At 45.3% G+C, this 16,397-nt stretch overlaps 1 protein-coding gene across 1 annotated transcript in view; it reads right to left on the bottom strand.

The window, feature by feature from the left end:
• The window catches only part of LOXHD1 (lipoxygenase homology domains 1), a 557,082-nt gene that overhangs the window by 113,749 nt on the left and 426,936 nt on the right, over window positions 1-16,397 (bottom strand). Inside the window, exon 37 of the mRNA XM_029580624.1 lies at window positions 14,167-14,308. Within this exon, the coding sequence (XP_029436484.1) occupies window positions 14,167-14,308 (142 nt within the window). The remainder of the gene's footprint in view (window positions 1-14,166; window positions 14,309-16,397) is intronic.

Here is a 16,397-nt window from a genome sequence, read left to right as displayed (position 1 = left end):
TGTGATGAGCGCTATCTCATTCACTCCGCGTTAGACGCATGTTAAATAGGCGCTAATCCACTTATTGCATTAGGGGATTGATTAGAGCCCATTTTACCCGTGTCTAACTGCTCGTTAAGAGTGTGCTTGGCTCAGCGCACCATATTGCATCGGCCCCCCAGCTTGGTATTTCTTTGTTCAGAGGAAGAACCCTTCTCTGTAAACTCCCTGTCTAAGAGGGCCTGCCTCTCTTTTGTAGAGAGTGAAGGTTTTTGTAGCATTTGGTTGGGTTTTTGATAAGTTTTTCTTATTCTGGGGAACACCCTGTGCTTCAGAAAGGAGCCATCTCTCCAATCCTGAGAGCAGGGGCTGGTGAGCAACCCCACTACTCCATAGAGGAAGCAAGACCAGTGACAGCACTACCCAGCGAGAGATATTTTGGATAGAGACATTTGGATTTTTCCCCTTTTTGTTAGTATGGAGGGGTTTTTTCCCCCACCCTTCTGCACAAACTGATGAAGGAGACAGAGAGCTATGAGCAGTACTGGAACATCAGGCTTCTCTCCCAGAGAGGTCGTCCAAGGTTGTAACATCAAGCCTTGAGAGATTCCCAACCAGATCTCCACCCCAAAGGAATTAGGACACAGGCTGTGGGCATCAGACTGAACGCTGGACTCAGGACTCAGGTAGGATCTTTTTGTGGCGTGGGGCTTCCCCCTAGGACTCCCCAATCTACTGGGCTGTTTGCACAGATGAGGAGACAGTGGCAAGCTCCCTCCCAGGAGCTCGAGAGAAGGACACAAGCACCCCAGCAGAGAAACAACGTAAATAGTTTGAATGTGCAGTTTTTTTGTGTGGAATGTTTGTGGGACAGTGATTGGTCTTTTGGAAATAATCAGTAAACTTAAGCTGAGCACCCAGTCCGAGTCCAGCCTGTTTGTCGCTGAAGAGAATACATTGCCAGGGAGATACACACACATCAGGAGGGACCCTCCATCACCTGGGCCATGAAGGAACATTAAATTAATGATGGAACATATTTTTCAAGTACATATTTCTGTCTCTTAAGAGCATTACTGGAGCCCCAAGCACTGCCAATTGTTATTCTGACATCAAGGGGCGGGAGAGCGTGCCACAGTGTCTTGCCTTCATAACCACAGAAAGGAATGCAAGCCGCATGACCAGCTGATTTTTAGGGCATCGCTTGACATGCTTGGCACGACGACGGTCGGCAGTGGGAGAGATGATTTAATGGTGCGTGGCTATTTAAATTTGTCCCTGCAAGGAGATCGCAGCTGCCGAAGCAGTTCCTCGCTTGCAGAGCCGTACGTGTACAGTGAGGCAGCACGTCCCGAGCTGGAAAAAGCCATCGCTCTTTCTGAATTTCCAGAAACAAGGGAGAGCAAAACATCGAACAGCATTCCAAGCACAATGAACAAATAAATGGAAAACCAGCTAAACAGCATACAAGTCAAACCCGACATATAACTGTGCAAGCAAATAGTACAATCATCCCGAAACCATTCAGAATCCGATCTCGGACTAAATGCTCATAGAGTGCTGCTCTTCTACAGAAAGGTTTTGCTTAGACATAAAAAATCAAAAAGCTGAAAAGGCTCCCAAAAGATATAATTAGACTTTTTGTAAATAGTATTACATTTAATTGTATATTTCAGGGATAAAGAGGCACATAAATTAATAACTGTGAAGCACATAGCTAAAAAGCTCTTTCTCCTACTCTGTCATACAACATACATCAGGAAACATCCTCACATGACAGCATATAAAAGGTTTTGAAATATTTAGAAATAAGTCACATAACTAAACTTTTACCATGTTCAAGAACATGTGACTATTAATGTCCCATTGCCTTGAGTCTCTTCAATAAACAATAATTCCAATTCTAGAGTCACAGAAAGCATTTGTGAAGGAGCAATAGATTTATTTGATACATAAATTGCCTTTGTAAACTCCTTCCTGGGCTCTTCCTTTGGATGAAGAATCCATACTCAGTATTAGTATTGTATATTTCTTCCTTGTGACTGTAGAGTGGCCCTAAAACCCCTCCATAATCTGTGGGGACTAGGCATCTAGCCTGGTCCACCTTAAAAGCTAGAGAGAGAGTTTTGTGGGAGGGAATAAGAATGTGGGCCCAGCTGGGAACAGACAGGCCTCATGTCTCCAGGAGAAGGCAGCTCCTGACACACATCTGTCCTAAGGTAAAGCTGTGAGTTATACTGCTGGAGATAAGCAGATGACATTGTGAAGTTATGTTGTAATAAAGTGGAATCTTTAAGAAAAAAGGCTGGTGTCAGTGTGACTTATATCTCAAGTCTAAGAAATTACTTGGTTATCCCACAGTGACAAACATCATACAGATCGGAATTATTAGGAAGGGAATGGTGAATAAAACGGAAAATGTCATAATGTGTCTATATCACTCCATGTTGAGACCGCACCTTGAATACTTTGTACAATTCTGGTCGCCGCAACTCAAAAAAGATATAGTTGCGATGGAGAAGGTACAGAAAAGGGCAACCAAAATGATAAAGGGGATGGAACCTATGAGCCTATGAGTCCATTAACGGCTATTAATCAAGTTTACTTAGGGAATAGCCACTGCTATTAATTTACCAGTAGCATGGGATCTTCTTAGTGTTTGGGTAATTGCCGGGTAATTGCCAGGTTCTTGTGGCCTGGTTTGGCCTCTGTTGGAAACAGGATGCTGGGCTTGATGGACCCTTCATCTGACCCAGCATGGCAATTTCTTATGTTCTTATGTTCTTAGGTATAAAACCTTTAATCCTTATATCCAGGTTTCTTGAGTCTCTAAATGGGATCACCTCTGATTCCCACCTAAACTTTAGAGCTGGCAAAAAAATTTGCTATTTGATCTTACTTGATCTTCTCTTCTCTCCTCCTCAATGTACCAGGTGGACACTTCCTCTGTCTCTGCTGGTGAGCATTAGCTTGGTTTTCTTCTCCTCCCAAGTGATATACCTGGACCATTACCTTTCCAAAAGATTTCTACCATGTTACCATTTGAGTCCTTCCAGCTGAATAACATAGGGGGAAGTGCAAAGTTCCTCAAAACCAGAGGGCAACCTTCAGTCACAAAAAAAAAAAGCTCCTTGCCTCCAAAAATACTACCAGTCTCCTTCCCACAAATACATAGAAACAGAAACAGAAAATGACAGCAAAAAAGGACCAAATGATCCATCCAGTCTGCCCAGCAAGCCCATGGCAGCACCCACCGCGCCATATAGGTCACCCCCATCCTTAGTTTTCCAAACTGTCAAAGTCAAGGCTCCTGCTGGTTGCTGTCTGAGTCCAATTCCCCTTACATCTTGCCATTGAAGCAGAGAGCAATGTTGGAGTTGCATCAAAAGTTTCAAGCTTATCGGTTAAGGGTAGAAACAGCCACATCAGCAAGTTACCCCCATACTTGTTTGTTTACTTCCTATGCTTATTTGTTTTCCCAGACCGTAAAATTCAATGTCCTTGTTGGTTGCTGTCTGAATCTAATTCCCCTTTTCCTCTTTTCCCCCTACTGTTAAAGCAGAGAGCAATAATGGATTTCCATAAAGAGTTTGAAGGCTTATTGTTTAAGGGTAGTACCAGCCACAGCAGCAAATTACCCCATGCACTCTTTTCTTCATTTCCATCCTCTAGCCTTTAGGGATCTACAGTCTTTATCCCATGCCCCTTTGAAATCTTTCACTGTTTTCGTCTTCACTACCTCCTCTGGAAGGGCAGTCCAGGCATCCACCACCCTCTCCGTGAAGAAATATTTCCTGACATTGGTTCTGAGTCATCCTCCCTGGAGTTTCATTTCATGACCCCTAGTTCTACTGATTTATTTCAAACAGAAAAGATTTGTCAACTGTGCAATATTAAAACCTTTCAGGTATCTGAAGGTCTGTATCATATCCTCCCTGCATCTTCTCTCCTCCAGGGTATACATATTTGGGTCCTTCAACCTCTCCTCATAAGTCATTTGATGGAGACACCCCACCATTTTTGTTGCCCTTCTCTGGACTGCCTCCATTTCTATACTCCAGGTGAGGCCTCTCCAAGGACCTGTACAAGGGGATTATTACCTCCTTTTTCTTACTGGTTATTCCTCTCTCTATGCAGTCCAGCATTCATCAGGCTTTAGCTATCACCTTGTCACATTGCTTCACCGTCTTCATATCGCTAGACACTATCATCCCAAGGTCCCTCTTTTGCTCCATGCATATAGCTCCATTGAATTACCACATGCCAAATGCATGATTCTGCACTTCTTGGCATTGAATCCCAGCTGCCATATCTTTGACCACTGTTCAAGCTTCCTTAAATCATGTTTCATTCTCTCTACTCCTAAACAGTTGAGATTACTAAACAGTTAGATTAATTTTGACTTCTAAACTTAGCAGAAGCAGGTAAAATGCTCAGCCTTTCAGCCAGGTCATCATGTTCTTTGAATTCTATCTCTAACTAGATTATAAGTGGCCAGAAACCAAGGAATTGGGCTTTCATCCACAACTTGGGCAACCTCTTTGCTCTCTCCCTAGGAAGGACTGAGAAGACAAAGAAACCCTTCCAAAACCAAAATACAAAAGAGAAACCTAGCTTACCAAATTTCAGCTTTTCTTTGAAAACCCCCCCCCCCAAAAAAAAACAAACCCCAAAACAGGGTATTTAGCCTACAAATTAAAACTACAGAAGAGAAAGCGATAAAAAGCTTCTGTTCTCTCAAATATCAACAAAAACTCAACAAAAACCTCTAGGGGTCTCTCGCTGATATACAAGCTAGATTGAGTCATCTTAGCAACCTCCTATAGGGGTGTTGTAGATAGAAGTACAGTGTTCTGGCATACACTGCATAGCATGATCCTTCTAGGGATACACAGAGGCAACATTTTTCAATGTGCTTGTTTTGTAGATTACCTCTGTTCATTTGGTTCATTTCAAATGAAAAAAAAATCACTTGCTCCATTTGTTTTTTGATTTTTTTTACAGTAAATGGTGGAAGCAATTTTTAGCCTCAAAACTGGGTTTTTCTTTTCAGTTCTAATAACACTGGTGAATAGACATCATCAGGAGGACAAGAACTTGAAGGCACCAAAACTGTGGAAAAGTGGTACCAAACATGGCATGTATAGCCCAGGATTTCCCAGCCTTTTCAAGCACAAAGCACATATACATAAACAAAAATATTGTATGGCACACCAGCCTCTTTGAGGCAAGTAATGTAGACATGGACAGGTCCCATATTGTCAAAAGAAGAGCTTGTGAAAAACTGAAAAACTCACCAGTTTCTCTTCCAAATCTTAAAACAAATGAAACCCCTCTCCAAGAGAGAGAAGGGATAAAGGGCATGCTACCAGTTAAGCGAACTCCACCTGTGAAGGTGCTTAAATGACCATTGAATAGATGAGTCAGAGCTTCAGGGAGGGGATTTCCATGGTACAACCTTCTTGACTACTGATCATTTATAGTGAAACATCACTTTACAACAAAGGACGGCAAAATCCTAAGTTATAGAACTGTGAGAGGAATTTGTGAGAGAAATGTACTGAAAAAAGACATTCCTTTCAAGGAAATAGAATCTCTCTCTCTTTTCATAGTCCTGCCTGGGTCTCAGCCTTTTGGCTGAGAGGAAGTGATCTCTCCAGGCTGGGTAACAGCAAATGACTGGCCATGAGTTTAGCTGAGCTGGAATCACTGAAAGCTGAGATTGCTAAGGGCCTGAATTACTGTACAATAAGTAACCTTTGATCCTGGAGGAGTTTTAAACCCAAGCAAAAGAAAACCCTCACATCAAGGAAGAAAAGCCTAAAGACAACAGTGGATCTGGAGGTGGAGTTTGGTTCCCCAGGAGGATGGGGACCCCAGTGGCAGATTGGGAAGTGATGTTGGGTCCCCCAGGAGGACAAAGACCCCAGCAGCAGAGGCAGAATTGGGTTGCCCAGGAGGATGCAGACCAGGAGGTAGAGTCAGGTCCTCCAGGAAGGCATGAACTCCAGTAGAAGGCCTAGAACTGGGAATTACATACAGATTTTACAGAAGAGTTTTTATATGATTGTATGTCTAGGGCGCATAATATAACTTCTAATGTCACTCTACGAGAAACCCAATTTAAATTCATACTTCGGGCATTTTGTTCTCAATCTCAGGCGTTTAAATCTCATTTGACATCCTCAGCATTTTGTCTCAAGTGCAAAGATGTTATGGGCACACTGGGTCATGGTTTTTGGACTGCACTTTTGTTCAATCATTTTAAAAAGAGGTGCAGAAATTATTACGTACAATAACGAATGTGACATTAACTTTTGACGTTAAAGTGTTGTTATTTGATGATCTTCGATCTCACACATTTCCTAACAATTATATAAAACTGTGGTGCCGGAATTGCTCCTGTTAACAAAAAAATGCATTCTTCAACATTGGACAACCAGTGATCCCTCTACCATTGAACATTTGAGGAATGTTATGTTTCAATCATGCCTCATTGAAAAGTATGCTGAACGTACAGATTCATCCTGAGCACAAAGTTTAATCTTGAACGATATCACCTTTCAGTAGTAGCTAGGTGGTGTTTGATAAATTTATGACCTAAGTGTCACCCGTCTTGAGTATAGAGGGCGAGGGGGGGGGGATTAGGGCTAGACGGGGATCTTGGGGTAATCAGGAATGTATTATTCTGTATTAGTGTTAGGGTGATGCAAAACCCTCTCACCCTGACTCATGTTTGTTATCTTGTTCATGCTTCAATAAACAGATTTAAACATAAAGCACAGATGCGTTTCAATAGGACAAATGAATGCAGCAAAACAGTTCAGGACAAAACAAAAGAGAAAACTGCAGAAAAATTCACCACCCTCAGTCTTCTCAAGTTATTTGAGTGCTGGATACCAGGAGGGTCTTCCCAGTGCTTCCAAAAATCCCCTTTTTTCCTCAGGAAGTGAAAATCCTCCTTTTTATTTCCCACCAGCAATCACTAGCTGCAGGCAGTTCTAGAACAATTCTTATTCTCTTGGTACTAGGGAAGAATCTTCCACAACTGCCAGTGACCACTCGCAAGACAGGAGCCTCTCTCCTATGGAACTTCAGAGTCTGAGGCCGAGCATAAACCCTGTTGGCTACCTCTCCCAAGCTCCTGACACTACATGGCTCTCAGACCTCCAAACCACAACTAAGACTCCTCAATGATCATTGGATTCACCTTTGATATTAGTATGGACCACCCATAGAGGGATGGACTCTCCTTTCATTCATCCCAAACACTAACATTTCCTGAATGTCCCTTCTCTCTAGAAGATTCTTGAAGTTACATACTAGTGAAGTCTTGCTGACAGATAGAAACTTTGCTTTGCTTAAAAGATAGAACAATGACTGGAGGAATGATAGACTTGAATGTAATCCGCTTTGAAATGCCTGAAATAACAGAATACAAAAAAATCAAATAAATAAATACAATAAAATAAAAATGTGAATACACCTCAAATAATTTTACTTCCCTGATCTTAATAGTAATGGTAATTTATTTTCGCAATCACATGAAAAAGGTGTACAGTAAAAATTAAAAAGGTAATACAATATAGTAAACTGATATAACAATAAAAAATTAACAAAGTGATACAATATAGCAAAACCAAAATACAAAATAATGGGGTTCCAAAAACTTTTTACAGTACTTAAAATGGATGGGTTATGAATTACGTGTTATACTCAGCAGTCCAAGGAACACAAATCACTACTCTCACCTCCCCGGCCGCGCTGGCTTCCCTGCCTCCCGACACGGCATGCCTGGTTTCTTCATGGCAGGCTGTCATACTCCTAACCAGCGAGAGGCCGCCGACACTTCATGCAACAGGTGACAATGCCGCATTTAAAGGACTTGCGGTAGGAAAAGGTTCAAGGCACCTCCTAATGACATCATAGGCACAGACCCATACAAGGTTCACACTGACACTCCACCAGCGCCTCAGCAACAGATCTCTCTATGACTTCGTAGCATGAGTTGCTTCAGTGTCTTGGTTCCAGTTCTTGTCTTCATCTTCAGTTCCTGTGGTCCTGGTCCTAGTCTTCAGTTCTGTGGCTCCTGTTTTCGTTTTTAAATCCTTGTGGTCAGTTCTTCAGTTCTTTATCTCCTCATTTGCCTGCCTGCCTCACTCCATGCCTTCCTGCCCTGCCTATCCATCCCACCTTGCCCTTTGGACAGATAACAAGTACTGACAGCTGCCTACTTCTCGGACCTTCCTGAACGCCGGCTGCCACTGACCATTGCCTGCTTCTCTGACTTTTATGAATTCTGTCTGCCACTGACCATTGCCTTTCTCTTGGTCCTCCCTATCATCAGCAGAGGCCCCCATCTCTAAGACCTGCGTGCCCCAGCATCCAAAGGCTCAACCCAAGGGGAACATGGCTGGAACATCTGACTCCACCTGCTGACATGGGGGATCTGCAGGGCTCCTCCCCCCCAGGTTGTGCCAACTCTACCTCTGTCCAAGGGTCCTCATCTCCAAAAGATTGTTAAGACCATGAGACCTGGCAGACTTGATGTCTCTGCAGGCCATCCTGGCCTTGTTCATAAGCTGCAAGAGCAGCAGAAAATCCTCGAGATCCTGGAAGCTTCTATGGATCAGCTGTGTACGTGGTTGGACACTCTTACTCCTTTGGCTCCATTGCCTCCGGCGTCGGTGTTGCTACTGCCCACCTCCTGTAGCTGGGCCATACCACAATTGCCAGCCCCACCCTGGTACACCAAGGATCCCAATAAATGCTGTGGCTTGCTAAACCAGTTCAACATGCACTTCACCTTGCAGGCACCATTGTTCCCAGATAACCTAATAAAGACCAAATACATTTTCTTGTTTTTGGACGGGAAGGCCTTAACGTGGGTATCTCCTTTCTGGGAATGCACAGACCTTCTGTTCACAACTTGTCACAATTCACAGATCAGTTGAAGATGGTCTTTGAGGAACCTGATCAAATGGCTACAGTGGGCACAGATCTATTCTACCTTCGCCAAGGCACTAGAACCTTGACCAAATATGCCATTGAATTTAGAATCTTGGCAACAGAACTCAATTGGCAAAATTACTGTCTGATTACTATATTCCTCGAGGGTGTTTCCTCTAAAATTAAAGATGAGCTTGCCACTCGAGACCTCCCTGTCTCGTTGGAAGGACTCATCAAATTAACTAGAAAAATTGACCGTCGACTTCAGTAGAGGGCTTGGGAAGTCTACCCCTGTATAGAAACATTCCTCTGACACTCCGATTCCAACAGTCATTCTCCCCACTAGCTCCAGCCTCCTCTACCTCATCCGAGGAACCCATGCAGATGGGCCTCAGCCTTCTCGCCCCCGAAGAGAGGTTCCGTCGAAGACAACAGGGGTTATGCTTATATTGTGTTGCCCAGAGACACCTCGTGGCCCAATGTCTGCTGAAAGTAGGAAATTCCTACACTTAGGGTGTGGTGGGAAGTTGACCTTAGGCCTTACTATTCCAGCTCTCCATTTACTGCTGCCTGTGACCATAGAATTGGATGCCATCAGCTTCTCCACATTTGTGGCTCAGGTTCTGGCAGGAACTTCATTATGAAGGAACTCGTAGACCAGCTCCTCATCCCCACCATCCAAAGAGACTCTCCCTTGATAATCTCTTCGTTCCATGGAGACTCTCTTCCCAGCCAGATCACCTTAAATACCAGACCAATGACATTGCATACAGGTCTCCTCCACTGGGAAAGAATCTCTTTTCATGTGATCCTCAAGACTATTCACCCCTTCGTGCTGGGTTACCCTGGCTACAAGAACATTATCCACAATTCAACTGGGCTACGCTACAGCTCTCCAGCTGGGGCCAAGAATGTATGAACATCTGCCTGGAGCCTGTGAGACCCTCCTCACCACCTGACCTTGACAACAGTTCTCCAGAGACTTCCCCCGCACTACGCAGACTTCGCAGATATCTTTTCTAAACAACATGCTGAGATATTGCCACCCCACCGGTCATACAGTTGTGGCATAACATTTCTCCCAGATACCACACCATCGTGAAGAAGAGTTTTACCCATTGTCTTTCCCCAAGACTCAAGCCATGACCAAATATATCAAGGAAAACCTGGAGCATGGCTCAATTCACCTTTTCTCCTCCCCAGCTGAAGCCGGGCTTTTCTTCGTAGCAAAAAAGGATGGCTCTCTCAAGTCCTGCATTGATAATCAGGGCCTGAATGCAGTCACAAAAAAGACCATTACCACTTACCATTGATATTAGAGCTCTTTGATCGCCTCCAAAGATCAAAAAGGTTTTACCAAACTAGATCTCAGAGGGGCATATAATCTTGTATGAATCATGGCAGGTGATGAATGGAAAACAGCTTTTGAAGTTGAGATGGACACTATAAGTATCTAGTCATTCCAATTGGCTTGTGTAATGCACCAGCAGTTTTCCAAAAAATGTCAATGACATTCTTTGCAACCTACTTTATACTTGTGCAGTCATGTACTTAGACGACATGTATTTTCTCTCTCATGACCTCCGTACCCACTGCTGCAATGTACACACAGTCCTGCAACACCTGCGAGAGAGCAATTTGTTTGACATGCTGGAAAAATGGATTTTCATGTGTGAAGAATTTCCCTTCCTGGGATACATTGTCTCAAGTGATGAATTCCATATGGACCTAAGAAGGTGAAAGCAATCAAGGATTGGCCCCACCCCACCCCCTCCCCCGAAGCCTTAGAGGCATTCCACAATCTGAAAAACACTTTTTGGAAGGGCCCTGTCTGTGACATCTAGACCCTACGTGGCCTCAATACTGGGCATCGGGACAGTTTCAAGTCAACATTCTCTGAAAGGAGTACTTCATCCTTGCTCTTTCTTTTCAAGGAAGTTCTCAACTGCAGAGCATAACTATGGTATCAATAATCAAGAACTCCTGGCCGTGAAATTGGCTATTGAAGAGTGGTGTCATCTACTCAAGACATCTCAACACCATATCACAATATATACAGATCAGAAAAACCTCGAACATCTTCACCAAGCTCAGCAGCTAAATGCAAGACAGTCTCGCTGGTCCTTGTTCTTTGCCCAGTTTGACTCTGAACTATGGTATTACTCTGTGCTTAAGAACCAATGGGCAGATCTCTCTCACACTCCTTTCAGATGAAGGACACCCCAGAGCCTCTCAGGCACATCATCAACCCTGCTAAGCTATTTCTGGCTACCTCCATGACCGTCCCTCCAGGGAAGATGGTCGTATCTTCCTGTCTGCATGAAAAAATGTTGAAATGGGCCCATAACTCCCATGTTTCATGTCACCCTGGATGGGCATGCACCCATGAATTGCTTCAGTGGTACTACTGGTGGCTTCAAATGAAGCAAGATGTCAAAGCTTACATTGACTGTGTCCATCCTGTGCACAGCAGAAACCACTGCATGGCCGACCATGGGAGCCTGTTAAGGGCAGTTGCCAGTCCCCAGAGAACCCTGGACCCACTTGTCCATGGATTTTATCGTGGACTTCCCCCTCTCAGATGGCACTACTGTCATCTGGGTAATCATAGATCATTTCTCTAAAATGGCCCACTTTGTTCCACTACTGGGCCTCCCATCTGCATCTCAGTTGGCTCGCCTCTTCACTCTTCATGACTTCCATCTGCATGGTCTACCCAAGTACATATTATCAGACAGAAGAATACAGTTTACTGAAAAACTTATTAGGAAGGAAATGGTAAATAAAACGGAAAATGTCATAATGCCTCTGTATCATTCCATGGTGAGACCCCACCTTGAATACTATGTACAATTCTGGTCACCACATCTCAAAAAAGATATAATTGCGATGGAGAAGGTACAGAGAAGGGCAACCAAAATGATAAGGGGAATGGAACAGCTCCCCTATGAGGAAAGACTAAAGAGGTTAGGACTTTTCAGCTTGGAGAAGAGATGGTTGAGGGGGGATATGATAGAGGTGTTTAAAATCATGAGAGGTCTAGAACGGATAGATGTGAATTGGTTATTTAGTCTTTCGGATAATAGAAGGACTAGGGGGCACTCCATGAAGTTAGCATGTGGCACATTTAAAACTAATCTGAGAAAGTACTTCTTCACTCAACGCACAATTAAACTCTGGAATTTGTTGCCAGAGGACGTGGTTAGTTCAATTAGTATAGCTGTGTTTAAAAACGGATTGGATAAGTTCTTGGAGGAGAAGTCCATTACCTGCTATTAAGTTGACTTAGAAAATAGCCACTGCTAATGCTATTACTAGCAACGGTAACATGAAATAGACTTAGTTTTTGGGTACATGCCAGGTTCTTATGGCCTGGATTGGCCACTGTTGGAAACAGGATGCTGGGCTTGATGGACCCTTGGTCTGACCGAGTATGGCATGTTCTTATGTTCTTAAACTTGACATCACACTAGATATTAAAACCACATACCATCCACAAAGAAACCGACAAGCTGAGCTTACCAACCAGACAATCATGACCTTTCTATGTTCATACATCAAAGTCAAGATAACTGGGCTGCTCTCTTGCCATGGGCCAAATTTTCTGACAATACCCATGTCAATGCAGCCATCAAATCCTTGCCCTTCTTACTGGTCTATGGGAAACAGCCGTTGCCCCCTCTGCCACTGCTGGAGACAGTACCTCACCAGTGGCCCAGCTGGCAGCCTAGAAATTGCAAGAACTATGGGCATGGACCAATCTTTTAATCCAAAAGGCTGCTGAAAGGGCCAAGAGAATGGCAGACACCCGCAGAAGACCAGCTCCTCAATTTAAAGTTGGAGAGAAAGTATGGCTCAGCACATTTCATCTATGCCTACAAATGCCTTCCATGTGCCTGAACCCACACTACATTGGACCTTTTTCAGTACTACAACAACTAGGGCCTATCACGTACTGGTTGAAGTTGCTACCAGTGCTCAAAATACTTAATGTCTTCCATGTCTCATTACTAAAACCCCTGGTACTCTTATAACCCTCTAGGATATTACCTGAACCTCAAGACATAATGATTGATGGAGACACAGTTTACAAATTCAAGGAGATCCTAGACTCTCGATGCTAGGGCAAGAAAACTGAATATCTCATCTTGTGGAAGGGTTACAGCCCAGAGGAAAACTCTTGGGAGCAGGCCTTCAACATTCTGGACCACAACCTGTTGAAAGAGTTCCAACTACATCAGCCCATGAAATTCCGAACCTCAGGGAAGGGGCTTAAGAGAGAGGGGCATTCCATGAACCACCACTCTCACCTCCCCAGCCATGCCGACTTACCTGCCTCCTTCCCTGTTCCTTTGTGGTATGCTACCAATCTCCTAACCGGTGAGATGCTGCCAACACACCATGCGGCAGGATGCCGCCGATGCCATCTGGCCCTGTTCTTCCTAAGGGGTGTGCACCCAACATCGTTGCATTTAAAGGACCTGTGGCAGGAAAAGGCTCAAGGCACCTCCTGATGACATCATAGACACAGGCCTATAAAAGGCCATCACTGACACTCCATCAGTGCCTCAGCAACAGGTCTCTCTACAACTTCATAGTCTGAGTTGCTTCAGTGTCTTAGGTTCCAGTTCCTGTCTTTGTCTTCGGTTCCTGTGGTTTTGGTCCTAGTCTTCAGTTCTCTGCATCCTGTCTTCTTTCTTCAGTTCTTGTGGTCAGATCTTCAGTTCTTCACCTCCTCGTCTGCCCACCTGTCTTACTTCTCGCCTTCCTGCCCTACCTATCTGTCCCGCTTTGCCCTTTGGACAGATAACCAGTACTACTTCTGCCTGCTTTTTGGGGTCCTTCCTGAACGATGCCTGCCACTGACCATTGCCTGCTTCTCATACTTTCCTGAACGCTGCTGGCCACTGACTAATACCTGTCTCTCAGACCTTCATATCATCAGCAGAGGACTCTACCTAAGACATGTGAGCCCAGGCATTCAAAGGCTCAACCGGAAAGTAGCATGGGCTGGTAAAGGCGAAGCTCCAGCTGGGTCTCTGCCTCGTCGGACTCTGCCTGCTGATGGTGGGGACCTCCAGGGCTCCTCCCTGCAAGTTTCACCCTTGGTAAAGGTCCTTATCGCCAACATTCCCATCACTTATCTACAGAGAGCCTACCTAAAGCAAGAGCATAGAAATGACACAGCACCAGATCAACAAATGACAAAGGCTGCAGTCAAAGTGATTGTTGTCTTACTTTTTTCATCTTCTGTATCATCATCCTGATTGTCTTTGTCTTTCTTCACATTTGCATTGTTATCCTGATTCCTAAGACTGACAGAGGAGCCCATTAGACCTTTGGCTGGGCTATCCTGGCTTATTCGTTCTCCTTCATATCCCTAGTCAAGAAGAACAGAAAGAAAATCAAGGTTAGTACAATACTCATAGCGTTACCTGTTACTCATAGGCTATTTGCCAGAAATAATAATAATAATAATTATATAGCACAAAAGATGGAGAGTTTTCTCTTTTACATGCTGTATGATTTTTGAACCAGAGGTTAAAAAATGTACTTATGATGGTGACTATGGGTAGATATGTCCCCTTTAAGGGGCCTGGTTCCTGGGCAACCTCCATGGCTGCAGTAGTGGCCATCTGATTTTTTTAATAAATGTTTTTTTTCTCTAGGCGCATGGTCAGTACAGGACAATGCTGGATCTCCATGGGGGAGGCCCAGAGTAGAGCCATGTTGCTGGTTTGGCAATGACAGAAGTGACATAAGACCCCCAAGTCAGGCTTGGGAGGCTGGAAGAGACTGAGCCAGCCGGCCTTGTGTGGCCGGATAACTTGCAACTTATCTGGATGTCTTTAAAAGATAAGTAGCGCTGGGAAAGTTAGAGAAAAATTGAAATACAAGGCCTTGTGGCCCGATTTCCTTCTATCCCCATCATCAACTTTCACGGAGGCCATAGCGGCCTTGCATTCCCTACCCCACATCACCTTCTATTTGATAAAATTAACCTTTGCTCACAGTGGACCTTCCCCCACTGCTTGATTTGTAACGATGCTGCCAGGCCCTCCCAACTCCTCCACCATCTTCATAAAGTGGCCAACACACTCCATCCTGCTCAGTCCCTCCTCCATCCCCCCAAACCCTTAAAAGGCCTACTGAAAGCGGGGTCCAAACTTACCCGCACCCGGTGACGTCCAGTGCAGCCTCTGTCAAACTACACTCAGTTTATGCTTCCAATGCTAGAAGGGTAAGTTTGGACCCCTCTCCCAGTAGGGCTTTTAAGAATTCGGGGGGGGGGGGGGGGGGAGGGTCCGAGGGGGGTGAAGGTGCGACAGCCACTTTATGAAGATGGTGGGGGTGGGAGGGTCTGGCAACAGGCAAAAGTTAATTTTATCAATACAGGAGGTGATGTGGGGTGAGAAATGCAAGGCCGCTATGGCCTCAGTGAAAATTGATGATGAGGGTGGGAGGAAATCAGGCCACAGGGCCCTGTACTCCAATTTCTTTTCTAACTTTCCCAGCGCTACTTAACTGGATATCTTTTAAAGATATCCGGATAAGTAGCAAGTTATCCAGCCACACATGGCCGGATAACTTTAGACCTGCAGGTCTAAAGTTAGCTGGCAAATTTTGATGGATATATGTGATATTCATCTAAAAGATTTTTTAATATCTCCCCTGAGATGTGTATCTTTATAGACACACAAGCCGTAAAGCCCGTTAAAACGGGCTACATCCCTCTGTCTCTCACCTCCCCCTCATTCTCTCTCCCCTCACTCTTCACCACCCCCTTCCCCCACCCACTCCTCTCCACCCTCCCTCTCCTCTCACTCAGTCCCCCCTCTCCCTCACTCCCTCCCACTCAGTCCCCCCTCTCCCTCCCACTCACTCAGTCCCCCTCTCCCTCCCTCCCTCCCACTCACTCAGTCCCCCTCTCCCTCCCTCCCTCCCTTCACCCACCTCCATTTCCTCCCGGCGCCGTAAGCGCGACTTCCCGCAACCCTCATCACCCGGCTCCATTAACTCCTCCCGCTCCTGCCGGCAGATCTCGGGGGGGGGGTCACTCCCGCGCGCGCGGCAGTGACCCCCCCGAGATCTGCCGGCAGATCTCGGTGGGGGGGGCGCGGGGAGTGACACCCCCCCCCCCCCCCCCCCGAGATCTGCCGGCAGATCTCGGTGGGGGGGGCGCGGGAGTGACACCCCCCCCCCGAGATCTGCCGGCAGATCTGGGGAGGAGAAGCAGCGGCACCGCGCGCTGCGCGCGGCGCCGCTGCTTCTCCTCCCGCTCCTGCGGCCCCACCGCCATTTTTTTTTCTGATCGACATCCTTGCCCGCACATGCGCAGTAGAGCTGCGCTCTACTGCGCATTTGCGGGCCGTCGGTCACAGGCCATTTATAAGGTAGATAGCCATGTCAACTGAAAGGAGATGTCTATGGTTTAGTGGAGTGAATAAAACTCAAGGGGCCTGATGTTT

The sequence above is a fragment of the Rhinatrema bivittatum genome, chromosome 1 (assembly GCF_901001135.1).
Source record: "Rhinatrema bivittatum chromosome 1, aRhiBiv1.1, whole genome shotgun sequence".
NCBI lineage: Eukaryota > Metazoa > Chordata > Amphibia > Gymnophiona > Rhinatrematidae > Rhinatrema > Rhinatrema bivittatum.
The sequence above is the reverse complement of the archived record's forward strand: the minus strand, read 5'-3'. Positions and strand labels throughout refer to the sequence as shown.